The following is a 25,500-nucleotide window of genomic DNA, read 5'->3' as shown; positions in this document are numbered from 1 at the left end:
CAATTACGCTTCCCGGCTTTTGCTTTATTTAATTTATCTGTTTGTTTCGTTGAGGGAATGTCTGTTCCTAAAACGTGTGCCATCGGACTGCCGAGGCGGGGTCTGACTGTTCGCATGGATCCTGGCACTAGACTTGCTCAGTCTGTGCACTGGGCTCGAGCTGGGTTTGAACTGGTAGTCTTTTTCTTGCAGGCTACAGGCGCTCTGCTTTCTTCATAGGCAACGTTTTCCCTCACTCCCTCTGTCCCTGCCGGTTCCCAGGCCAGTTCTAGACTCACGTGACAGGTTGAGTAGTTCAGCTTAGGGCAGTAGCTGTGGCACTAACTTTGAACGATCCTTTTAGCTAGAATGCATCTCACACAACAACGTAGCCCACTGCGGCGCAGAACAGATAGGCAGACTAAATCTGTAAGTAGGGAGATAGACGCCTCATCCCCACAGACGCTCCCACAGGAAGCCTTTACAAGGCCTCTTCTGCATCATGTTTCCCGCTGAGCAGATAACAGAGTGTCCCCTGGGGAACAGGCTGCTCCACCGGAGCAGGAGCCGTTTCCAAGTTTCCCCTTCTCCGCCCAGCCTCTTCCCCAGCACGGGACACTCCGGCTGCCCTCCTCCGTGACCCCGGACTGCGGGACTCGGACCTCACTGCTCATAAGGAACTGGCAGGATTTGGGGATTTTAGATGGATTTTTCTCACAAAGAAAAGGAAAACAAAAATCCTCCATGTTACCAAATCAAGAAAAAGCATTTGGCCCACATATATATGGTCATGTATGTGATGTTATTGTATGTGTGACTTGCTCATTCCTGTTTTTTTTTAAAGAACACACATATGTAAAGTAAACTAGCCAACATCATATGTAGCAAAGTCACTGCAGTACCTGTCTACCTGCAGTCTGAACAGTCACTGCCCTACCTGTCTACCTGCTGTCTGAATAATCATTACAGTACCTGTCTACCTGCTGTCTGAACAGTCACTGCCCTACCTGTCTACCTGCTGTCTGAATAATCATTACAGTACCTGTCTATCTGCTGTATGAACAGTCACTGCAGTACCTGTCTACCTTCAGTCTGAACAGTTACTGCCCTACCTGTCTACCTGCAGTCTGAACAGTCACTGCAGTACCTGTCTACCTGCAGTCTGAACAGTCACTGCCCTACATGTCTACCTGCTGTCTGAATAATCATTACAGTACCTGTCTCCCTGCTGTCTGAACAGTCACTGCCCTACCTGTCTACCTGCTGTCTGAATAATCATTACAGTACCTGTCTACCTGAAGTCTGAACAGTCACTGCCCTACATGTCTACCTGCTGTCTGAACAATCATTACAGTACCTGTCTACCTGCAGTCTGAACAGTCACTGCCCTACATGTCTACCTGCTGTCTGAATAATCATTACAGTACCTGTCTCCCTGCTGTCTGAACAGTCACTGCCCTACCTGTCTACCTGCTGTCTGAATAATCATTACAGTACCTGTCTACCTTCTGTCTGAACAGTCACTGCCCTACCTGTCTACCTGCAGTCTGAACAATCATTACAGTACCTGTCTACCTGCTGTCTGAACAGTCACTGCCCTACCTGTCTACCTGCAGTCTGAATAATCATTACAGTACCTGTCTACCTGCTGTCTGAATAATCATTACAGTACCTGTCTACCTGCATTAAACACCTAGTCTTGAATTCAGAGGTGCTTCCAATCCGAATGCCCTCGCATGCACTGTGTTCCAAACAGTCCAGGCACGAGTTTAAACTATGTGGATGTGTATTTAAACCCAAGAACAGGAGACACTACTTTATGCAAAGGGATTGCAGAGTCTGGAACAAGCTACCCAGCCATGCTGTTGAAGCCCAGACTCTGGTTTCTCTCTCTCAAAAAGAAAAGGAGCATGTTGAGATACTCGGATCAATGAGCTGCTAACTGCCAACTGCAGTTTTTGCAGAATGGCTGCCTCTGGTTTGTCACCCTTCACATGTGCCTGTGTTCTTCCCAATGCAAAGGGCTGTGGCCGTGCTGAGCGCTGCTGGGGGCGGGGACCCGGGACCCGTCTCCCCGTGTTTGCTCGGCGCTTGACCACCGGAGACAAGCAGGAGTAGGGGAGGCTGCGCCGAGTGCCTATTCAAACCCGCTCTCCACGGTGGTATCAGCATGCCTTTCATCGCGTCGCTGACAGCGGTTTTGATCACTTGCTACTTTGAAGAAGGCACGGATTTTTTTTTTAAATTTCCTTCAGAAAAGAAAGAAAAAGAAAAAAAAAGAGAAGAAAAGATAATAAGGTTTGATTTAGTCAAATAAACCCGCCCCGGTTTTGCAGCCCCAGTCGTAAGGAAACAGGAGGAGGGTGGTTTGATATCGTTATGTTAATGATGGTATCAAACGGGCTGCGAGCACGCGAGCTCCAGACCACAGATCCCACGCGCCGGGGAATCTGCCCATTAACAGCCGATCCACGTATCCTCATCCTGCGATACATCATATTTAACTGAATACACTCATAAACAAGCTGTGCCTCGCTTAACTACGATCCATCTAGCAGTTTTTGTAGATCCATTATTAATTGAGCCTCACGAGCTTTTAATTAAACTATATTTACCGGAAATAATGTAGGTGTGGGTGCTGGCAAAAAAAAACAACCCAACAATCACAAAATAACACCTCTAAACTATTATATAGACGGTTTGTATAACACAAACTCCACATATCGCTCTGAAAACGATCACATCTTTACAACTTTAAATTGCATGAATAATGCAAGGTTCTTTTTTTTTCGTGCAAGTCACTCCTGTGTTAAACAGCGACGCGATGGAATCACGACACCCGTACAGAAGACTCACTTTTTTTTTTTCCCCCACACCGCTACAGCAGTCTAATCCCCTGGAGCGGATTGCGCTGGCTCCCCGGCTCGCAGGGGTCGTGCCCGCAACACAGCGTGTTCCCCTGCCAGCCAAGGCTGCTCGGTGCATCTACCGCCGCGCTCGCCGGAGTCGCTGGCATCGCCCGGGGGCCGCGCCTCTCCTTCAAGGTCACCTTGCGCGCGAGCCGCCGCCTGCTCCGCGCGGCGACGGGCCGTCCCGAGGCGCCGCAGCGGAAACCGGTCGAGTAAGATGTGTCTCGGACCGCATTTTTATTTGAATACAGGAGATCATTTCGCTCTCCTCCGTTTAGGTCAGAGACTGTGGAAAGGTTTCTGATTTGTTTTCACGTCTGTTTGACGCGCTGTGAGGCCACGCGTTGCTGGTGTTATTAATCCCCCGCAGGGCTGTCGTATTAATGCAAATGGAGACCAATTTCTTCCCAGTGTGATTGGAACTGGCCAGTACCGTACGCGCAGCCTTAGGGAGGGCGCCTCCTGTAGGCGTGTTTGTTTGCTTCACTTTAAACTGGCCGACAGTTTTGTCGTCTCGGCAGCTGGAGAAAAAACCTTCTCGCACCCCGGGTAAAAAAAAAAAAAGAAAAGGTTTGCTTTTGAAACGGAAAGGTGCTTGAAGTCGATAAGGGAAGAGGGAATGTGGACTTTCTAAGAGAAACTTCAAGCCTCCCCCCCCCCCCGCCCATTAAGTGGTAAAATTGCAGAAACTCACATGAAAACACCGGGGCTCGACACAGGCTGGCGAGGCTGGGCTCTGATATGCAAATATGCGGTGGAGCGCGGGGAGATCACAGGCGTGTCACCCTCCCACAGACACACGCGGCAGGCACGGCCCTCCGTGCACCAGCTGACTGGCACTGAGACCAGACCCCCCACCCCCGGTAAATCAGGGCCTGGAGGTAGGTGGGGGGGAGAGTAGGACAGGTGGCCGCAGATCCGCTACAGCCAGGCCCGGGAAACAGACTCCCATTCATGTATCAAAGCTCCTCTCCCGTTTGATCTTCTTTCATGCGTTTTCCTTCTCCCGGTGCTGTTGTCGTTGTTGTTGTTGTTAGTGGTTAGTTTTCAGTTGTTTTGCTGTTTTTTTATTTTCATCCGACTCCGTGCGCGGATGCGTGCTCGCTTTTACGAAATTGGGCTGTCCATTTGCTGTCCATTCACACAGTGTGTGTGTGTGTGTGTGTGGGGGGGGGGGGGGGGAGGGGTAATTCTGAGGGCAGTGTTTGTGCGTGGCCAGGTTTTTAGAGAAAAAGGCTCTTTGTTGGATTTGTGTTGTAAGATTGGTGCATTGCTTTGTCTTAAAAACGTGCAAGTGCAGTACATGCCCGCTACTGTAAACATGCCCATCACTGATTCACATCTTACCCTTGGTTTAAAATGATCACTAGGCAGATCTTTCTCATACAGTTATAGTTTAATACGATTTATACAGTACAGCTTTGGAAGAAAAAAAACCCTTTATAACTGTCTGTTCCACTGATTAATATTAACAATCTATGTCACCTGCGTAGTACATTTTATATTTGGTATTAATATTATTAAAGTACATTTCAGTGACTTTCCCATATGATAAATAAAATGGAATTTTATATACAAAAAACCTGTATATTTAGATCCTGGGATTAACAGTTAGGTACGAACCACATTATTCATCATCCGAAAGCAGTCTGGCAGTCAGTTCTTCTGTCGCCCACGTGTGAAAAGCAGATGACAATATAAATGTAATTTTACACTGTTTTTTAGGTTTCCTGATGCAATTAATATTAGGAATCTTTAGTGGTCTCTCCTTCTACGGCCCTTCGACTGCCAAGCACTATTTCTAATCATAGAATATAAGCACCGTGCTAGCAGATGGTAGGTAACCTTTGAGACTGTAGCACTGCCACCTTGTAACCTGATCTTTTCAGATCTTAGTGGCTCAGCAAGACTGGTCCTGGTGAAGGCATGAGTAAGAGATCCCCAAGAAAACCAGCTTGCTGCTTAAAGTTCGGTTGATGGACCGGTAGGTGGCGCTCTTCCTCCAGCGCTAGAATGTGTCAGCCATTGCCTGACTGTGGTGGCCGCCAACACTGTCGTAGGAGGTGCGGACCCTCAGAGGAGACATCAAGGTCAGAGATTCTGACCACTGGGTCATTGAAGATCCTGTGGCACGGGGTGTAGAGTGGGGGTGTAATCCCAGTGTTTTGACTAAATTTCACACAGTGCTTGCATGATCCTGGCTGACCTTATTTCAAGTGGTGACATAATTTCTCACTCGTCCACCCAGTCTGCTGGGCTTTGGGCTATTTCTGGGGGATGATCAGCTGCATAGAAATGTAAGGAATTGACTGTTCTACTATTTGCAGACTTTTAAGGGTACCCCGTCCCATGGATAAATTCTTTACGTAACTATCGGGGCTAAAGGCACATGATTAACCAGATGAAAGGGAGTTAAAAGCAAAGGATCATTTGCATGGGAAGCCCTTTTTATCACTTACCCTCTCTTTGGTAAATGTCACTGTCTAAATCCAGCGTGTTGAAGAAAATAAAATAAACAACTATTTGGAAAGCAACACCCACATCTTAAAGTAAGTAAACAAGTCAAACAAGAGGAAGTAGATGGGCGGTTTTTCCCTGTCCCCTGTTCCCTGATTGGTTAATCATTGGTTCCTCTGGATATGCCGTCCAATGAAAAAGAAGAGCAGCCCAGCGAGGAGGACCAATGGGATCCCTGCGGCAGCAAACAGGAAGGACCAGCCGTAGTGGGCGATGACCCTGGCGGCGGGGCAGCCCTCGCTGCGCTCAAGCAGGATGTAGCGCGGCACGTCCGCCACCAGCTCCTTCCACAGGGCGAAGAGAGACAGCAGCACCAGGAACAGGCTACCTGCGGGACACACACGCAGCTGGCGTGGGCAGGACCGGGGGCACCTCTGCATGTTTCCCTCAGTCCCGAAACACAAAAGACATCACTACAAAAGACACTGAACCTTTTTTGAACAGAGAGGACTACAGGGGCACCTGACACAAGTATTCATCCACACCCCAGACCTGAACCATAGGACACAACAAGTGGAAATTACAGGGAAGAGCATTTAAAAGTGAGATCAGGAGTCACTTCTTTACTCTAAGGGTTGTAGAAGTATGGAATGAGCAACCCAGACGTGTGGTTTGCTTCTTTCAAGGGACAGCTGGGTGAGATCCTTGGATCAATTATGTATTGATTCCCAGATGGGTCAGAAGGGCCAAATGGCCCCCTCTTGTGGGCAGTCTTATGTCCACCCATGGCACACAGTCCCCCTGTGCTACTTGTCTCTTTAAATCACAGCTTGCTTCACACTGGGGAGAAGGGCCAGATTTTCATTCTGTGGAAAAATGTGCAGCAATCAACAAGCCAAGAGCCCGCTTGGCCCCCTGAGGTCCTTGTTAAAACACAGCTGCACGCGACCTGTTCAAACGTTTAGCACAGGAGCAGCAATGAAAAACAAAAACAAAAAATCCAAACTTTGGTTATCAGAGATGATGAAACTCTTGTCCGGCATTGGACTGCTCTGCAAGAACTTATGCAAAAGCTGCGGCCTCTTCAGTGGCACAGCGAGAAACTCCCATTTCATGTCCCCTCTTCCTCGCTGGCCCTGTAGCTCTGTCACTCAGTTTTAAGGTGCCTTTAGAAAGCTACAATACGACCACCTGCATTGGCTTCTTTCCAGTAGCAGAGGGTAAAAAAGGATGTTATATGTTTCAGAAGTATTTTGATCATTGAATTGCAGCATGTATACATTCCAGTTTTACTTCCAATTTAGTGAATTTCAGTTGAACTTGACTAATTAGATCTGATCCCTGTAAGCGGTGTCTTCCCACAATGGGTCAGTTGTGTCAGGGGCTCTGGACACACTGAGGGCAGACAGCCGTGCCAGGTCTCGCTGTCCGCTGGGGCTCTCGCCCTGGGCAGCTGATAGCGGTGCTCCCCACGGACCGGGCGGGAGAGCCAGGCTGTGCAGATTCCACTCCAGCAGAAAGGCACCTGGCTTTCCCAGCCTCGAGATCTGGGCTGAGCTGCTTCTTTCTAGGCCTGTGGTCTCTGCTTGGCGCAGGCGTGCAGTGAGCTGAGTGAAAACTATTCACAGGGTGGGCTGACAGTTAAATATATTTTGGGCTATATTCTCCATTGTATAAACACACACACGTTGTAAATACACACACACAGTTCATGCATAGTGCATGTGAGTGTGTTTGGGTGTGCACCCGTATTTATAGACGGCCGTGCAGTTGCTGGCGCTGGGAATGAACGGGAGGCTCATTCACAGATGTGCTTTTTATAACTCTGGCCCCAGGCAGGCAGTTCCTCACAGCCCTGGCGGAGACACAGCCAGAGGGGCGCTCAGAGCAGGCCTGAGCTGTGGCTGTCTCCAGGCCTGCGTGAAGCAGCTGTCCCTGGGCCTGGCTGTAGCCCCTCTCACGTCAGCTGCCCTTTATTGACAGATATTGTGCCTGGCTTGAGCACCTTGACCCTGTTACTCTCAATTTCCGTGAGCAGGTTGCGCCCTGTACCCCGAGCTGCACACACATGAATACACACTCTCAATCTGCCCTGCCTTTTTTCTCTCATCAGGCTCGGAACAGGAAATGATCTGGAAGAACTCAAAGGGAGAGTCCAGCAGCCACAAGCAGTCCCAGACCAGAAGGGCCACCTGGAGCTGCTTTTATTCCTCTGCTTTCAAGCATTTGTTCGTGCACGGTCGTCCCTGGCTCTAGTCATCAGCATCAATACGATGGCAATCCAAGGGGAACTGGGAAGGAAGTCAGGGACGTCGGCACTTACCGGCTGTGATCAGGAAGCCCCCCCCCAGCCTGTAGAGCTTGGCGCTCACGAAGGGCACGGCGCACACCAGGAGGAACCCCCCTGCCAGGCAGCAGACCACCGCCAGGACGATGAACACGGTCCAGAAGCCCCGGAACACTGCGGAGGCGCGTGGCCAGAAAACACAGAGCACAGCGCCGTCAGGCTTAGTAATGGAGCGTCACAGAGCTGCAGCATGGCTACGGGGGGGGGCGTCCCTGCAACAGGAAGGGAGGGTGTATACATCTGCGTGTTCAGAGTGCCGCTTGGTCACGTCACAGCACCAAGACCTCAGATCAGGTCGGCCCTGGCCGTCAAAAACACCTTGAGTGTTAAATGCAAGGAGCTTGTCTTGAATGTGTCTTAAACTCCGAACCGAAGAATCCTGGAGGGGAAAGCTGTCTTAGGGTGTTTGTGCAACTGGTCAACCAGAGGATCAGACGATCAGAGCGACACAAGAGCATCAGAGGCCAAACCGAGCCGCGTGCTGCTGTCTGCTGCAGTTGCTGTCTGGGACTCTGTTTCCAATCTTTTCTTTCCTGTGGGCTTCTTCATTCATTGCTTGCCTGTGATTTAGCTGTCTGGGACACAGCTGCCACAGTATGGCAAACCTGTCTGCTCCTTGGTGGCAGAAACTGTGAGGTTCCAGCACAAAGCTGGGCGGGGGGTAATGAAAAAGTCCTAAAAGAGGAGGACAGAGCTACAGCAATCCTTTACATCCCCCTAGACTCATTCCTGACTTGCTGAGAGAGGATAACCCAACCCAATCATTCCCATTCTGAGGCTGGTAGACTGAGAGAGGGCTCACCTGCTGTGGCATCGTAGGAGGGGTGTGGAACTGGCCCGATCGCAATGGGCAGAGGAAAGAGGTACCCATGAACGCAGAACTTGTGTGGAGGCTGATTAGCTGCAATTACAGAGAAGCCTGTGTCAGCTGTTGGCTACAGTAGATTATTAAACAACTGGTTCACCATGAACTGTTGGATGTTAGTCTTTCTATCCGAAAGGATGTGATTGGCATCTTTCAGGTGAAACACCAGCTATCGTAAAGAGCGCTGATGGGCACAGGGCATCTGGTCGTGATTTGCAGTAGCCGAAGCAGCAAAATGTCTGTACCTTGGTGTATATTTCAAGGATAATATTAACATGCACATTACGAAACAGTCTGTGCATTCAGGGCATCGAGGCCACCTCCATGCCCCTCTGTCTGTCTGGCTGTCTGTCTCCCCTGGTGTGAGTGCGTGCAGCGCTGGGACTCACTGAAGAGGAAGGCCCAGAAGGTGTGCCAGGAGCTGTCCTCTCTGAACCAGCAGCGCCAGAAGAAGCCCTCGTGGTGGAAGATGAGAGCAGAGACAGTGTCTGTTCCCGTCGTTGTAACCTTCACTGTTACTGTCTGGTTTTCGGCCTGGGAGAGAAGGGGACGCAGAGACTGGTGAGCATTAACACAGAACTGGTGAGCATTAACACAGAACTGGTGAGCATTAACACAGGACCGCCAGTAATCTTGGGTGTGGCTCTGTGAGGCAGGGGGCTGCACTGAGTCCCCTGTGGCCTCCATCCCCTGCACTGTAACATCCTGACTGCCTTCTGTGTGTCTTGTATATGTCACCCACAAACCTGCAGAAACAAGCGCTGTGTCTGTGCTGTTCCATTCTGGCTGCTACCTCAGCTCTCTGCTTCATCACACCACACCATCACTCTGTCTCAGCCAGGGGAGCAGCGCAGCCTACTGGCCACTGTAGAGAAGTGTGTAAGTGGCGGGCAGCGGTAGCTTTTATTTGTGATTGTAAAGTTGAGCACAGTTCTCTTTATGCACAGTGGCTGGTGATAATCTGGACAGTCCTTTGCGGTGTCGCATGGCCCCAAAGCCAATGATAAGCAGAGCCCTGGTCATCATAGCTATATACGGCTCTGACAGGCTCTGGCTCACTCCTGCTTGTTGATGGGAAATGTGAATCATCACTGAGCATGCCACTGTGATAATGATCCCTGCTGCTCACTAGTTCCAGTCCGGCACTGTCTTCTTCCTCAAAGAGGAGGTGGCTGCCAGCTGGGAGACTCTGATGAATCTGGGTCACAGTGACAGCTTCCCTCAACTCCACACGGAGGAGGGAATTAGTGTAATGAAAATTATGGAGAAGTACAGAGAGAGAGGGTGTATACACCAGCCCTGTTGTACAGATTGCCTCTCACTGTGCTGCTCCTGGGAGCGCCCGGGCTTTCTGATGTTTTAATGGTGTCTAGCCAGATGAGATTTGGCAGGGAGCATCTGTCTTGATTAAAAAACTTTTCGCAGGCAGAGCCAGAACGCCTGTTGAGCTGGTCTTGTATCCTGTCAGAGCTCTTTTCCCCTAAGGCTCAGTTAGTCTCATGCTTCAGCGGGGACCCACTGCAGACAAGTGCAGTAGACTTTGATTTACTCCTTCATTTGCCTGGCTCAGGAGCACCCCTGCTGTGCGCGGGGGCCTGTCTTACAGGGGTGTCCTTAAAAGAGGACCAGCAATACAGACAACTGAAAATTCACGTCAATAGAAAGTGCCGTCACTCCTATAAAGCAGAACGCGTTCATGCAAACCTAGAACGGAAACATCTGCGTTTTGATCCGTCTTGAAATCCATGCTTTGACATCAACATCTGGGTTAATCTGCTGATCTGCTGTCGTATACAATTCTCTCTGGTCAAGACTCTTCTCCATCATAGACGTGACCATTGACTGACCACATGAGAGCTTCTTTTAACCATACTCTCCCTTTGCACTGCATTCAGCTCCAGTGGAGCCATAGCAAGGGAGGCAGCTGATAGGATGAATTGATCCTCTCTCGTTGTTGCAAGCGTGGAAAATGTAGGTATTGCAATAACATTAGTACAGTACTTTCAGTTCAGGCAGTGGCACTGTCTGCTAAATGACATACAGTATTCGCTCGTTTTAAAACTTTGCGGCAGGAATGGGAATGTGTGTGTGGGAAGGGTGTGGCAGTAAATCTAGCTACTTTCTCGCTTAAAATAATCCCTCCATCCACTTGTTCCCCAGTCTGTCCGCCCATCAGGTACCTGTGTTGTGCTGGAATTCCAAGAGGCCAGGTGTTTGTGCTGGGTCTGGGTCACCTCATTGTTTGTGTTTGGAGTGGGTGTCTGTGTTCTCTGTAAGACAGTCTTCTGGCTGAAAGGCTGAAAGTAATGATCAATTACTGAACAGCAGCCCATTTGTTTTATTTTCAGTATTTAGTAATCCGATCATCCTGATGCCACAAATCACTGACCGGCAGCCACAAGACTGTTATAACTCAGGATATTGCAAGAGTGCTATTTTTTTGTGCGATTTACTTAGGTTTGCTCACAGAGGCTGCTTACATAAGTAAATACTGGTAGAACGTTTTCTAAAAGGCCGGCCCTGGTGTGGAGCACAGAAAATAGCAGCGGGCTGCCGAGCATCGTGCGACGCTGATTTGGGTCCCCCCAGCAACCACCTACTGTAGCAATCAGCTGTGTGGGGCCCTTTTTCAAAAAATCGTCCCTCTGCTGGTTGTTACCCTGCCTGTCGTGATGAAAAGCCCAGGTGCCAGGCCCACACCAGTGATGTGCTACAGCAGGCCGGGGAAGTCACAGACTGTCTGGGCTTCTCACACCAGACACCCAATCCTGAGGCAGACCTCTGAAGCAGATCTGTTAGCGCCTTTACAAATGTAGCACTGAAATCCTAATAGCTAACAGGTCGAAAGGCCAAGCTCCGAACCGGGCTGGAGGCTGGGGGGCGATTTCCTTCTCCTTACCGCCCGAGGCTGCCGAAGAAGAGGAACACCGCCCCCCCCCCCCCCTCCCCTTACCTCTGTGGCGCTGCTGGGGCCCGGAGCCCTGGAGCCGGCTGTCCCCCCGCAGTCGTCGCTGGCCAGGAGCCAGTAGTCGGTCCCGAAGGCTGTGAGAAAGCACAGAACCCCGAGTGCCCCCACGACGCCCGCCACCAGCGCGCAGATCCCCACTCGCATGGCGGAGCTGGAGCGAGAGCGCAGACGCTGTGGGACTGAGTGAGGCAGAGAGGAGCGGGGCGGCAGGGGCAGGGAGGGGGACGGGACAGGCGTGGGTGGGGGGCGGGGGCTCTATTTTGGGAGGCTGAATTAACAGCGGCCAGCCGGCCGGGGGCAGGTGGGGGGGGGCTGGTGTGAGTTTCACAGGGGAGTGGAAAGAAAGCGTTTGCACAATGAGCACAGATCACTCTGAGGGTGAAAACACCAGCAGCGTGCACCAGCGTCTGCGCGTGTCCTGCCTACCAGCCCGGCAGACGGAATGTGACCAGTGTGGCTTCAAAGACGTATCCGTTTTGCAATTTTCCTCATTACAGTTAACTTCTTAGCCCCTCTGTGTGATGCGGTGGTGGGGGTGGAAAAGAAATTAGGCAGTGCATGCCAACTACATAGTTAACCTTCTCTGCATAGTTAGATAGAGGGTGTGGGGCTGGGGCTCCTGGCTGCACAAGGGTGTGCGGAGTGCTTGGCACTTGGCCGACACAGAGAAAACTTTTTCCTGTGTTTTGTCAGAAGCCCCTGCCACCACACAGCGCCTTGCCTTTGAAAACAACCACGTGCAACTCATTTTCCTACACCTACAGTAAAAATACTCTTGATGATTGTTGGCACAGGGCTCTTCATGAGGCCCAAGAACCATCCCATTGATGCCAGTGGGTTGTTGGTGTCTTCTCCATATTATGGGTGGTATTTTGCCACAGGGTGTCCGTTTATTTTAACATGCAGCACTCATTGTGAAGACGTCATGAGGATAAAGAGAAGGGCAGCATGCCAGGGCAGGATTAAGAGAAAAACAGCCGGAGGACACAGCACAGGGAACAAGTCCAGGCCCAGTCCACTTAGTCACGATATCGTCCCACAGAAGTACAGCTGTAGTTTTTCCCAGAAGTGTCTTGAATTGCTGAGGATCTAGCTAGCAGTGGACGCAAAAGGGTGGGGCATCTTGGGAAATGGCAGACATATTTCTATCTGAGTGACAGATATGTAGGATTAAAAGAATATTAATGACCGTTCACAACCAGCCTTTGATCTTGCTTAGCTGAACATAATTGAAGCAGTATGCTTCCTTCTGTACAAACGCTGTGAGAATTTGATTGTGTTCCCACCTAATGCGTTATTACAATTACTCTGTTCCTTACGCTTGTGAAAATGTTCTTTGCAGCTCTCCCCACCCCTGTCTTCCACAGCGGCGCGAGAAAACCTGATTCCTCTTTTCTTTTAATCATTTTTTTTCTCTTGCATCTTTGCATGTCTTTCCTGCTTTTCGGGTTTAGGCTAGGAGCACGGGGACCCGCCCCCCTGACACCTCTCCTCAAGGAGAGACACTGAGCTGAGAGACCCTGTATGATAGAAGCCTATCTTAAAGAGCAGCCATATCATCCTGCAGCTCACAGCTCACAGCTGGCAGCCCACTGATGCTCAGCAGGTGTGAGCCTGGCCAGTACCTGGATGGGAGACTCCTGGGAAAGCTGAGGCTGCTGCTGGAAGAGGTGTTAGTAGGGCCAGCAGGGTGTGCTCACCCTGCGGTCCATGTGGGTCCAAATGCCCCAGTATAGTGACGGGGACACTATACTGAAAACAGGTGCTGTCTTTCGGATAAGACATAAAACCGAGGTATTGACTCTCTGTGGTCATTAAAAATCTTGAAAAGAGTAGGGGTATTACCCTGGAGTCCTGGCCAAATTCCCCATTGGCTTTTAACAATTAAGCCTCCTAATAATCCCCATCTCTGAACTGGCTCCATCACTGTTCTCCTCCCCACTGAGAGCTGGTGTGTAGGGAGAATACTGGTGTTGCATCATCCAGGTGGGGCTGCACACTGGTGGTGGTGGCGGGGGTTTCCCATGACCTGTAAAGCGCTTTGAGTGGAGTGTCCAGAAAAGCGCTATGTAAGTTTAGGGAATTATTATTACAGAGAGCACAAACACCCAGCACAGAGGAGACAACTGGTAGGTATTGTGTTTCATTGCATGCTTTCAGGTTTTACTTTCATTCAGATCACAAAGTAGACAAAACAGTCTGACGTGACTCCAGTCAGGAACCTTGCTCTCAACTTTTCACTCCATCCAAACTTCAATCTTACAGGAGCACTGATTATATAATCACCCCCCCCTCCCCTCATATACCAGACTGCCAGCTGTCTGAGAGCGCAATCTTTTTGTCTGGAACGTTACTGGGTAATTCTGCACTTTGCTGTACAGAGGGTCTCAGAAAGCCAGAGTATCTTTCTCCCAAATTGTTTCACATTCAGAACCCTACAAACATGACTAATCCACCCTTCAGTGCTGCAGTTTGGAAAATACGGTGCAGAGAATGATTGCATTTACAGCACAGGTTCCTACCATTTTGGCTCCAGTTCAAGGTCTGCGGCCCCTTGTTAGGCCAGGGATTTCATGACTAACAATCAAAATGATCCCTGTAAGCATGCACTGCAGGCACGTTTCAGAGGATCACACAGGATCTCTTAACTCATCTTCAAGGTAGAAATGCCCTTCCTCTTCCCATGTCGTTACATTGTGGAAAACCATCTGACGGGCGCAGGAAGGGACTGATTTAAGAGGCCAGCCTTTCAAACCTGGATTAATCTCTTTAAAAAACACCCCAATATGCCAAAAACACCCCAATATGTGCAAAAAACACCCCAATACACCAGCGGTCTGAGAACAAAGAGGCACTTCTTTACACACAGGGATGTGGGAGAATGGATTCACACACTGGATGTGTTAATGAAGCCGTTACCCTGATTTCATTCAACTGGTTGAATTCAGCTACTAGATACAAAACAGCTTCCTGTCATTTTTAACCATTCTTTATATTCTCATGAGGATCTGTTAATAACATTCCGTGGATACAATATATTGTACTTGTTATGACAACAAATGAACACAAGAGGGAAGTGTTGCCTTAGCATTTGCAAATCCTTAATTTGCAATTGCTACTGAGGACGTAAATGACTCCCCTCAGAACTTCGCTTCACTTTGAATATTGGCATTACATTTACAGTAACATTTAAACAAATCAAAATAATAGGTAGATTTGTAGATTAGCTCTCATTTTTCCCTTCGGGTTCCAAATCGCAATTCAGTGTGCATCTGCAAAGCACATAGGAGCCATAAGCACTAGAGACGCTGGCTCCGTGTCCTTTTGCACTGGAACTGGGAGCGCTGTGTATCGTCCCGTGCCTGGGAGCTGGTCCTGCTGAGAGGAGCTCTCTACAGTAAGAGGTGACTCACTGCCTGGGTCCCGGGTAAGATCTGCACCAGGGGGCTCACCAGTCACTTGGCCCTCCTGTCCCATAGCTTCTGGCTTTGTGCCCCAGTGACACGGTGGGCGATCCTTGAGAACCAGGTCTCTTCGGGTGTTTCTTAAATCTTCTGGGGGTCTCCTTGCAGGAACTCGTTTCCCTCTCCGGCTCTTCGTGAGAAGCGATCAGCAGCTATCGCCCCTCTGCTCGTTTTCCAGACAGAAGCTGAGATCCTGAGTGCCAGTTCCTGGCAGGTTTGGGGTCCCCCTAGCCTCCCCCTCAGCTGTGTCCCCGCAGTGCCCCTGGGGCCCGCTTGCGCCCCACTCTGAGGAGTTAAGGAGAGACTTGGGTCCCACAGCAGGCCCTTCGCTGGAGCCCTCTGGTCCGAGAGAGAGGGAGGGAGAGACAGGGTGTGGGTTCAGTCTGTGTACCGCAGGGGCATCAGAGTCATAGAGTTGGAAAATAGTCCTGCCAGGGATTTCATGACTAAAAATCACAATTATCCCCGTCAGTCAGCATGCATTGCAGGCACAATTCAGAGGATCACACAGGAAGGGACTGATTTAAGAGGCCAGCCTTTCGAATCTGGATTCACCCCTTTAAAACACATGTATGAGCTGTGAGGAGCTCCGCTCGTGGATCTGAAGTGAAGCGCAGTGTTGCAGCGCAGCTGAGCTCTCGGGGAGAGAGGCAAGTCAGGTAAGTGACATACCTGTCAGAGACCGGGTCAGACCTCTGGCTGTCTGCGGCTGTCTGTCAGCATGGCCGTCACTGCCCCCCTGTGCACAAAAACAGGTACAGAACACTGTCATAGTGGGACTCGCTAGACACATCCCAAAAGCAGCTTAAAGTGTACAAGCATTTACAAGATGCTTTTAATAATAATAATAATTCCTTACACGTCTATAATGCTTTTCTGAACCACTTCACTCTGTGCTCTTTACAGGTAATGGGGATCCCCTCCACCACCACCAGTGTGCAGCCCCACCTGGATGATGTGCCAGTCTGCGCCCCACACACCAGCTCTCAGTGGGGAGGAGAACAGAGTGATGCAGCCAGTTCAGAGATGGGGATTGTTAGGAGGCTGTGATTGATAAAGATCAATGGAAAATTTGGCCAGGACACCAGGGTAACAGCGCCACTCTACTCAAGAAACATCCTGGGGCTTTTAATGACCACAGGGGGTCAGGACCTCGATTTTACCTCTCATCCAAAGGATGGCACCTTTTTTACAGTGTAGTATCTCCATCACCATACTGGGGCATTAGGACCCACACAGACCTCACCCCCTGCTGACCCCACTAACACCTCTTCCAGCAGCAGCCTTAGCTTTCCCAGGAGTCTCCCATCCAGGTACTGGCCTGGCTCACACCTGCTGAGCTCCAGTGGGCTGCCAGTGGTGAGCTGCAGGATGATGTAGCTGCTGGCTATACGATGTCCAGGCTATAGATGGCACCGCTCTCCTTACGTGACCTCGAACACAGGCACAGCGCTGCGTGTACGACATCAGAAAGCTTGCCTGTGTGGCGGCTCCGCCAGTGAAGGAAACGAGGCCGCGCGCCCGTGTGTCTCCCCAGGCGCCCAGCGCGTTACCTGCCTGTCCGTCCCCAGGCTGCAGTGCCTCCTCAGGGCGGGCCGGCCAGGCGGGTCCCAGTCCGCGGTGACGTCGGGGTGAAGGGTGTGCCGGCTGTAGGCCTGCGTCTGCTGCAACACAGCGAGAGCCTCAGGTGACTCAGGGCTGTGACTGGGGGGGAGCGGGGGGACTGGGGGGACTGGGAGCGACATCTCTCGTCTCGTTTCCTTGCAGCTTTGCTATTGCATGGAAAATATTATACTTAATCTCGTTTTTTTCAGTAGCTTCCTCTTTCTTATTTTACTGCTCATTCTATACTTAAATGTTTTTAACGTATATATTCAGCACAAACTCTGGCAGTGGTGCAAATATTCAAGTTTCCATTTGATAAGCCACACAACAGAAATACTTACAAGGAACATTCTCAGTTAGGTATATCTGTGTGTAATATATATATATACTTATGTGTATAGAATACATGAGGGAGGTAAATCTCTGGATTTGTGACTGTCTGGTTGTGGGTTCGAGTCCCTGCTGAAGGCACTGCTTTACTACCTGGAGATAAGTACTTTACTCCAGTAGCTCCACTCCGCCCAGCTCATAATAATAATAAAAACTTTTATTTATAAAGCACCTTCCCAAATCCAAGGACACTATACGTAGTGATAAAGAAAAAGACAAGACAGGTACAATAAAAACTAAAAGGAATTTGTCTCTCGAAGAGTAGGAGGGAGGGCGTGCCACAGCAAAGGAGCAGCAACAGAAAAGGCACGGTCTCCTACGGTCCGAGATTTAGTCCTGGGTACAGTGGACAAAGGACCAGCCACAGCGGAGGGGAGGGAGTGTAAACACGGAGGAGTTCAGAGATGTCAGATGGGGCCAGAGTCAGTCACAAGATCCTGTGAGTGTAGGTGGCACAGGCAGACCTGTGATGAACCAGTGTCCTGGTTGGGCACATGTTCACAGCCTGCTTTACGCTATGAGCTCTGGTGCCCGCTGTTGCTTACCTTCAGACGCCCACGTAGAGACGCAGGCTCATGTAGACTCTTCGGGGTCGCTGGAAAAGCTAAGCATGTGCTTCCCCTCCCTGACAGGGGGGCGCAGTGCTCCCTGTCTTCCTCACCTTTCTGCTGATGCTGTACAGGTTCCGGGACAGGAGCTTCCGGACGCTCTCCACCTCCTCCGGCTGAAGGGGCTGGCTGGGGGGCGCGGCTTCTCCTCTGCCAGGACAGGAGGAGCAAGAGAGGGGCGATGAGGGCAGGAACTGTGAGCAGTACAGCGGGATTGTGGAGTACGGCCCTGAGTGTCACAGCCCAGAGCCACAGAGAAACAGGTGTCAAATCCACGATGCCTACAAGGTCAGGGAGTCAGGGAGACTGACCAGAGGAGGGCATTTGGGCATTAGGCATTTGGGCATTTTAACCTAAGGCTGTTTGTAGGTCGGTATCTGTCGTTGCTACCAGTCAGGTCGCTAACAAGCAATGGAAGTAATGGAGCCCGATGACGGCCTCCTTTGGGAAGCAGGCTGGGACTGAGCTGCAGTCAATACTTGGCAGCCAGCTCTCAGATAAGCCAGCGAGGCAGATGCCTTTCTAGTTTTCTGGTTCAAATAAGAAAGAAAAAAGCGATTTTCAAGATTTTGCTGCTTCATTTTTGCTGAAAGTAAATGTGAAAATAGTAAGTACAAGTCTAAAGATCTGAAGCTCGAGTTCCAGTGTTTCAGGGCCTAGATGCATAATGCATTTTCCATGACAGTGAAAGTTTGTGTCAGTGTGTCTTGCACATGGCAGGGGAAGTGGGCGTGGCGCGGGGTGCTCTCTGCGGCCATGCTCACTGGGGCACTGTGCTCTCCCCAAGCCCCTCGGCATCTGGCCCCAGGATGTCTCTCTTCTCCAGCCTCTGGTACACCTGCACGATGCTGGACTGGGCCTGCTTGTCTGCCCGGATCAGATACCTCTTCAGGTACTTCTTGTTGAATTGCTCAAATCTAATGAGGACACCGAGAAACACATAAAGGCAAGTTAAAACCAAATTCTCCCTGTCACTCCCACGGTTATCGTTCTGTGCAAGCAAAGCCACAACACAATGAGACCCAGTGCCACAAACACTTTTCAAAGAACACTGTTGTGTTTTGTGGCAACAGCACAGTAAAAGCATGGTAAAGCATAAGGAGGTATGGTGTAAGAAGGTGCAATGTGTTCAATAGCATGGCAGATTTATAAGCATGAGGGAAAAAAACAGTTCTGTGAAACTGACCATGTCGATCGCTAGTTAAAACCCTTCACACACCTCTCGTGGCACAACATGCTGGTGACCCCCCCGTCTTACCCGGTCTCTAACCCCCCCAGCAGAGGAGGCTGCTACTCATTCATCATGCTGATAGGACTGGAGCACAGGGGCAGTTCCGAATTCTCCTGCAATCAGAAGCCCAGGGCCACCAGGCCAGTGGTGCCGCACTACGGCACCGAGCTGCAGGACTTGACAGAAGCTGCTTGGAGCGGTTCCAGATGTCGTGAGCAGCCGTGGGTCTGAGCACAGCAGCTCCAGGGGCCTCCTGGTGTCTGAAGATGCTCCCTCACCTGTCCTTCCAGTAGTTCTGTCCCCAGTGGCCAGTGATGTCCTCTATCCCGACCAGCAAGTGGTCCAGGAGCTGTGGGCACAACAGCACAGGAAGTGTCAGCTCATCAGCACTGCGGCTGCTGCTTCCTGCTGGTGACATTGGCTGGTTTCGTATTAAATCACAGTAAGTTAATTAGAATTATTTGCACAGTGCCTTAAGGGTGCTCTGTGTCCTCATCAGTTATCATACACATCTTTTCCTTTTTACATGCCAGCGCTCAGGTGTGAGCGATTTACAAATGTGCAGACTGTGTCTCTTTGTGTACTTTCTGAATGCCCTGATGCTGGTGGGCATCGTTTCAGCTGTCAAGAAAGACGTCTGCCTTGACCACTGTGGGCTCTCTCTCAGGTACCCGGGTGTGGATCTCCTCGCTCACAGTAGGGGGCGCCTTCTTCCTTCTCTTCACCTCCAGCAGCTCCACCAGTGGTTTGATCGTCATGCCCTGCGACAGAAGAGTACTTCCTTTACTCAGTGACACTCAACATCCCCTTTCCCATGTGTTTCTGTTAGGATATTAATATTATCAGTTAATTTGCAGGAGCTACTTCTGAGCACTGCAGATGTTAAAACATAAAGAATGGAATTCCATTTCCTCCAGTGTCCTCTGTGGACGCTCACTGATCGCAGACTGTGCTGGAAGAGCAGTGATAACTGTGTATTTCAGACACGATTCGATTTCATTTGAAAAATGCATTATCTCACAGCGCACACTGACCTGGGTCCCACATGTTCCCCTAAGAGGAGTCGAAACGGAACTGAGAGCGAAAGAAGAGGTTTAATTTCACAGCAGCCCTGCCCAAGCAGGAATCTCACTTCCTGTGGTTTGGTACTCGCACCTAGAACAATGACCGCAGTGTAAATGCCCTGTGTGTGTGTCACATGTGTAAGTGTAACGTGTAGCTCCGCCCTGCCCCTGCTGGGATTCAGTCACTGTTGCTCAGGTGCTCAGAGTGGACATGGCACCAACCTGTACTGCACCAGAAGAGCAGGTCTTCTGCTGCAGCAGAGACCCACACTGAGTTTCAGGGGGCTCGCTTCCCTGCACTGACCTCTGGCACATGCGCCAGTAGGGTCACTGTGCTGAACGGCAGCTCCGGGTTAAATTTTCAACGACATACTGGGTCAGAACCATCTCAACAAAGGCAGTCTTGTGCAGATGAGTTTATCTATTTAAGAGTGGGGTTGTTATTCTTCCTACAATTCACATATTATGATCATTGGGACTCATGTCTTATTATTGCCATATGCTCAGCTGACCCTACCAGCATCGGTTACTGGAGCCTGGTCAGGGCTCTGCATAGAGTGGTCATATGACGACTGGCTGGTAGCCCAGCGAGAAAGAGGGTGATGTAAAATACCTGTACAAACACAGTGAAGAGGATGACCACGATGGTGGTGGTGATGAAGAGCCTCTTCTTGGGGAAGTCATCGATCAGGAAGACCAGGGAGAAACAGATCGCCCCCCGCAGGCCGCCGTAAGCAATGATGAACTGGTCCTTGAAGGTGACAGGGTTCCTGCGCAGCCGGTTCACCAAGGCGGTCAGAAAGAGCACCCCTGAACCACATGAAGGAGATGATTAGATTAACACTGACCAGGCCATTACTGGACCTGCTGCTTTGCACCTGTGAATGACGGATATCTACTCTATTCCTACATCAAACCCAATTGCAGAGCTGTAGTTTCCGCACCTGGTCTACATAAATAATCTGATAATTGGGTCAATTAAGCAATTGAGGCCTAGTTGGAATGAAAGCCATAAAACCCTGTAGCCCTCAAGGAGAATTGGAGACCCAAGTGGGCACACATACTTAAAGAAATATAGCATAGTACATCTCGGTGGGAAATACAATATGAGCCAAATTAACTTTATGCTAATAGTCACATACAAGTATCTTCATCGCATTACTGTGTAACTCAGTGCTCAGGACCTATGGCTTTTATAATGGACTCAATCCCATTGCAGGTAGCTGGAGCCATTCCAGCTGCTGTAATGTAACTCAGCTGTGACCCAGAAATACACCTTGGTGAAGTCCATGCCTGGCTGTCGCCAAGCCACTCTTTTCCATGCGTGTCTGTGTGCAAGGGGCTACATGCGTGTGGGTGCCTGTGTGCAGTAAGGCACGTGCCCAGAGCCCTCCAGAAGAGGCAGAAGAAGAGAGTGAAGGAGATGAAGGCCCAGCTCCACATGTGTGCGTCCTGGATGGTGGACACGCCGAGGAAGATGAAGATCAGGGTCTCGCTCACGCTGCTCCACATCTTCAGGAAGTACTTGATTGTGGTGTGGGACTTCTGGGACACATTGGCTTCGACGTACTGCTTCATGGTCACAGCACAGGTCACGATCCTGCGACAAACACGGGCAGCATGACTTACCCACCGATCAGTCAGAACCATAACACCAACAACCTGTTGATGAAGCCTTTTTGTTTTTATCACCCCTGACAGCTCCTCACATGGTTGATGAAGACCTTGTAACAGAGCTATTTGCCATTTCTCTCACAGGCCCTACAGGAGAGTTAGGTGTAGGCAGGATCAATTCACAACTATCCAACCCAGGCAGCATTATCACAGCTGTGTGGTTGTACTACGCTAATCACTGTCACAGAAGCCCCGACTGGATCAGGTGATATTGGGCACTATGGGGCTTGACTCTTGCTAGCACCGTACTGCCTTTTTAGAAGCTCTTCTTTCACATTTTAACAGCAAGAGTTTGCGTTTCCTTTCCTGAAAGAGTGTGATAGACGTAGCTGGTGGAAAAGGCTTTTGTTATACGGCTCACAAAGACACAGGCAGGCTGGGGGGCTGCATTCCCTCTGATGAAGAACTGGATATGATGCATTGCCTGAGTACGATTGCATTAATGCAGCTCAGCAAATGAGCAATATAGAAATAAACTGGCTCTTAATTATTAATACCAGGGTCGTCACTGAAGTACTGCTCCTGGCAGTTTGCAATCAGTTGTTTAAAACATGCTAAATACATTTCAAAACAATTGTTTGCTTCAATTGCTCGAAGAATGCAGTTGCATTGCAAGACTGGCTGGGTTTGAGCTGTTTCAGCTGCTGGCAGCGGACTCTTGGGTTGAGTCACATGGGTTGCCGGTGGCACCGAGAGCTGGCGTGTGAAGTTCCCTCGGCACTCACGCCACGATCCCGGAGAGGCGGAACATCTCGGAGGTGAGGTAGGACAGGTAGCTGTACAGGAAGACGAAGAGCGGCGCGATGACCTGGACCCGGGCGGTGCAGCGCGCGGTGAGGGCGGCCATCAGCCCGCAGGCCAGCCCCACGCAGAGCCCGCCCAGCCCCACCAGCAGGAGCTGGCACACCCCCGCTGTCACGTCCGCCCCCGACACGCTCGGCAGCCGCAGGAACGACTCGAACAGCTTGTACAGGACCTGCAGGGCACACAGGGGACAGACAGCACTGCTCCTCTGACGGCACCGACCTGGGGCTGCCGTTGAATCAGCAGGAAACAAGTCGGAACAACGAGTGAGCAAGACCAGCATCTCCCCCTGAATTCCTCAACTTAGAAAGCACCGCTGTTCCAAAATGCCTCATCCTACACCCCCACCCATTGAACTGTGACTAGGTTCTTTTCCTCACTGCTGTGTTTGTGCTCAATGGCAGCATGTCGCTGTTTGTCTCTTTATCCAGTCTGTGTCGGTACATCACTCAGGGGAATGATAGAAACATGTTTTCAGAAAAAGGTTTTTTTGTGTTGTTTCCTATATGCTGTGTTACTTAAGGAATGAATGAAAGTGTTCGCTGTCAAAAGCTTTTCTTCAGTTTTCTGCATTAGGAGTGACTTCCAACACCTCGCCCCTACTCCCCGACCGTAACCAGCGCTCAGAAATACCCCCATCCCATCCTTGTCCTTTGCTCCCTCTCTTCTGCCTCCCTGCCTCTCACAAAGAGTTCTGCATCACTGTCTTGTAAAAATAAAGGAAACAAGCCCCCCGTCTTTACAAAATTAAACACCAGTAATGTGCTGGATGAAGTCGGTCCCTTCCTATATTTAAAGTGCTTTGGGATCCTTAGGGATGAAAAGTGCTATTTAAATGCAAGGAATTAATTAACTTCTTTCAGAATTCTATACGCAATGAAGGAATGAATCTATCTATCAACTGATTGATTATTCTTATTTTAAAAATTGTCAAATTAAAGTAACTTTACAAGTTAACTTTAAAGTTAACTTGTAAAGTCAAGCAATCATCGATTGATTATTGTTATTCACAGAAATTAACTTGTAAACTGAAAGGGGAGATTTGGCCAAGTCTATTGCTCTTGAGCCCAATTTGCACTCCTTTTACTGGGAGAGGACTGAGAGACCTGGAGGTACAAGCCTGACGAAACACAGCTGGACCATGGGGAAGATCTGGGCCCAATCCTGGTCTGCAGAATGGGAATGGGTTTTAGGAATGCGGTGTCCACCGCCCTCACGCACCACGGTGACGGCATCGTTAAGCAGCGACTCCCCGAACACCAGGATGTGCAGCTGCTCGTTGACATGGATCTCCTCGAAGACGGACAGCACCGCCACAGGGTCCACCGCCGCGATCAGGCTCCCAAACAGCAGGCTCTGCAGCACGGACAGGTCGCCCAGACCCCAGGGCCCCGCCTGGCACACGCCGTACAGAGACAGCCCGATTCCCAGTGCGTTCCACAGTGTGCCCAGCACTGCATACCACAGGATGGTGCCCAGGTTCTCAAAAAACAGGCGGATGGGCAGGAAGTAGCCGGCGTCCAGCACGATGGGTGGCAGGAGGTACAGGAAGAAGGCTTCCGCGCTCAGGAGGGGCGGGGCCTCGTGCCTCACACTGTAGATGACCCCGCCCACCAGCAGCCCCACCATGATGAGCAGGCAGCTCTCGGGCACCACCGCTGGCACTCTGCCTGACCAGTGGAACCCTGCCAGGGTAGAGGTGGGGAAATGGTCAGGAGGCGGGGCACACAGCCTAGCCAATGAGGGAGATGGTCAGGAGGCGGGTCACACAGCCTGGCCAATAAGGGAGATGGTCAGGAGGCAGGGCCACAGCCTGGCCAATGAGGGAGATGCTCAGGAGGCGGGACACATAGCCTGGCCAATGAGGGAGATGGACAGGAGGTGCGGCACACAGCCTAGCCAGTGAGAAAACACTCAGCCCATGGGAAAGTCTTGGATTAAGCAAGAGGAATATTTTAAGGCTGTGATACTGATTAACTTCAAATATCAGTGTTAATACATTGTCACAGGGCTATACAGGGTACAGACAATGTGAACCTTTGATTGAAAAGTCCGTATAGCAGATCAAGAAAAAAAATGTATACTTTTATTTAACAAGCCAAGTCAAGTAGCAATGGTTAAACATTTTTATTCCTTTATTTTACCAGGTCTGTCAATTTCTGAGAACAATTTCCCATTTCCAGTGATGACCTGCAAACCCATTTATACAGCAGGGCATTTACTTTAGCAATGTAGAACCTTGCTCAAGGGCACAACAGAATCCCACTCTGGAAATGAGCCTTCAGCTCTGTGGTCCAGAGTCTGTAGCCCTAGCCGTTCCAAACTGCTGCTGCCTAATTTATGGGAGAATATTGGACAACCCTATGAAAATGTCATGCAATGCGACTGCATCAACACAGAAATCAATACAAAAGCAATTGTGTTAGATCTGCGTGCAATGCAGTGTCGCCTAAGAACACTATTTTTGTGGAGATGCAAAAAGCCCGCAAAACAGCCCCCCTTTTAAAAATCAAGAACGCCTTGCTTACCAAGTTTCGCCAGGGATGCCAGCATGATCCAGAGCCCTATCTCAAAGGGAGCCTGCACATGGTGGTAGTCCACGCTGAAGACCCACGGCCTCCGGGGCTCCCGGTGTGTGGTGGTCAGCGGGGGGCTGCTGGTGTTGCTGTAGGGCACAGGCGGGCGCTGTTCCGGGGAGACAGCCAGGGCAGCCTGGAGCAGGCAGCACAGGAGAGGGAGCATCGCCGCTGTGCTGGCAGAGACTGGCCCGGGCACAGCACAGGAGCGAGGGAGAGTGGCATGTGGAGCTCTGCTGACAGGGCGTGCCCACCTCCCCACCGAGCCCCCCAGGGACGCTGCTGTCCAGTGCAGCAGCTGACTAATTGATGCACTCAGACTCTAATGTGCCCCTGCGCTGACTGTATCGACTGAGCCGTTCAGTAATGGGCTTTTAAAGAGCCTGCCAGTTCATTATGCCATCACTTTTCACCGTGACCCCTCACGATGGAAAACCAGATCTCAGTGCTGTATTTGCTTGTCCATTGCAAGGGCTTAGCTCACTTGAGCTTGTGATATCTTTGTGCTTTGCTTATCTTCAGACACGCAACTTCAAAAGCCACATCCAATCCTAACACA

General features: G+C 50.4%; 2 protein-coding genes across 4 annotated transcripts; both read right to left on the bottom strand.

Moving 5' to 3' along the window:
- Positions 1–4,264: 4,264 nt before the first annotated feature.
- LOC148828765 (transmembrane protein 182-like) lies at positions 4,265–11,721 on the bottom strand. Of its 3 annotated transcripts, XM_088925548.1 has the most exons (6): positions 11,511–11,707; positions 10,738–10,854; positions 8,947–9,091; positions 8,495–8,593; positions 7,669–7,806; positions 4,265–5,733 (listed from the first exon to the last, which is right to left on the bottom strand). In XM_088925548.1, exons 1-6 carry the CDS (start codon positions 11,667–11,669, stop codon positions 5,510–5,512), a joined length of 882 nt encoding a protein of 293 aa, XP_088781674.1. In that variant the 5' UTR covers positions 11,670–11,707; the 3' UTR covers positions 4,265–5,509. The 3 variants fall into 3 exon arrangements, with proteins under 3 accessions (XP_088781674.1, XP_088781676.1, XP_088781675.1); XM_088925550.1 differs by lacking the exon at positions 10,738–10,854 and having other exon boundaries at positions 11,511–11,721; XM_088925549.1 differs by lacking the exon at positions 8,495–8,593.
- Positions 11,722–14,489: 2,768 nt separating this feature from the next.
- On the bottom strand, positions 14,490–25,162 carry LOC148828764 (sodium/hydrogen exchanger 2-like). Its single transcript, XM_088925547.1, has 12 exons — positions 24,894–25,162; positions 23,587–24,050; positions 22,287–22,537; positions 21,270–21,487; positions 20,501–20,697; positions 19,495–19,584; positions 19,102–19,172; positions 18,357–18,509; positions 17,646–17,742; positions 16,543–16,653; positions 15,662–15,728; positions 14,490–15,328 (listed from the first exon to the last, which is right to left on the bottom strand). The coding sequence occupies exons 1-12, from the start codon at positions 25,105–25,107 to the stop codon at positions 15,135–15,137; spliced, it is 2,127 nt and encodes a 708-aa protein (XP_088781673.1). The 5' UTR covers positions 25,108–25,162; the 3' UTR covers positions 14,490–15,134.
- Between the last annotated feature and the right edge of the window lie 338 nt (positions 25,163–25,500).

The sequence above is a fragment of the Atractosteus spatula genome, chromosome 9, assembly GCF_055471065.1.
Source record: "Atractosteus spatula isolate fAtrSpa1 chromosome 9, fAtrSpa1.hap1, whole genome shotgun sequence".
Classification (NCBI taxonomy): Eukaryota; Metazoa; Chordata; class Actinopteri; order Semionotiformes; family Lepisosteidae; genus Atractosteus; species Atractosteus spatula.
The sequence above is the reverse complement of the archived record's forward strand: the minus strand, read 5'-3'. Positions and strand labels throughout refer to the sequence as shown.

Excerpts from the sequence above, each read along its gene's own strand:
- LOC148828765 (XM_088925548.1), bottom strand. The coding sequence starts at position 11,669 with ATGCGAGTGGGGATCTGCGCGCTGGTGGCGGGCGTCGTGGGGGCACTC. Across the intron at positions 7,807-8,494 it reads CTCCTACGATGCCACAGCAG|TGTTCCGGGGCTTCTGGACC; the intron begins GTGAGCCCTCTC and ends GCGCCTCCGCAG. Across the intron at positions 5,734-7,668 it reads GGGCTTCCTGATCACAGCCG|GTAGCCTGTTCCTGGTGCTG; the intron begins GTAAGTGCCGAC and ends TGTGTCCCGCAG.
- LOC148828764 (XM_088925547.1), bottom strand. The coding sequence starts at position 25,107 with ATGCTCCCTCTCCTGTGCTGCCTGCTCCAGGCTGCCCTGGCTGTCTCC. Across the intron at positions 19,173-19,494 it reads GCGAGGAGATCCACACCCGG|CTCCTGGACCACTTGCTGGT; the intron begins GTACCTGAGAGA and ends TTGTGCCCACAG. Across the intron at positions 17,743-18,356 it reads GGGGAGAGCACAGTGCCCCA|AGGAGAAGCCGCGCCCCCCA; the intron begins GTGAGCATGGCC and ends CTGTCCTGGCAG.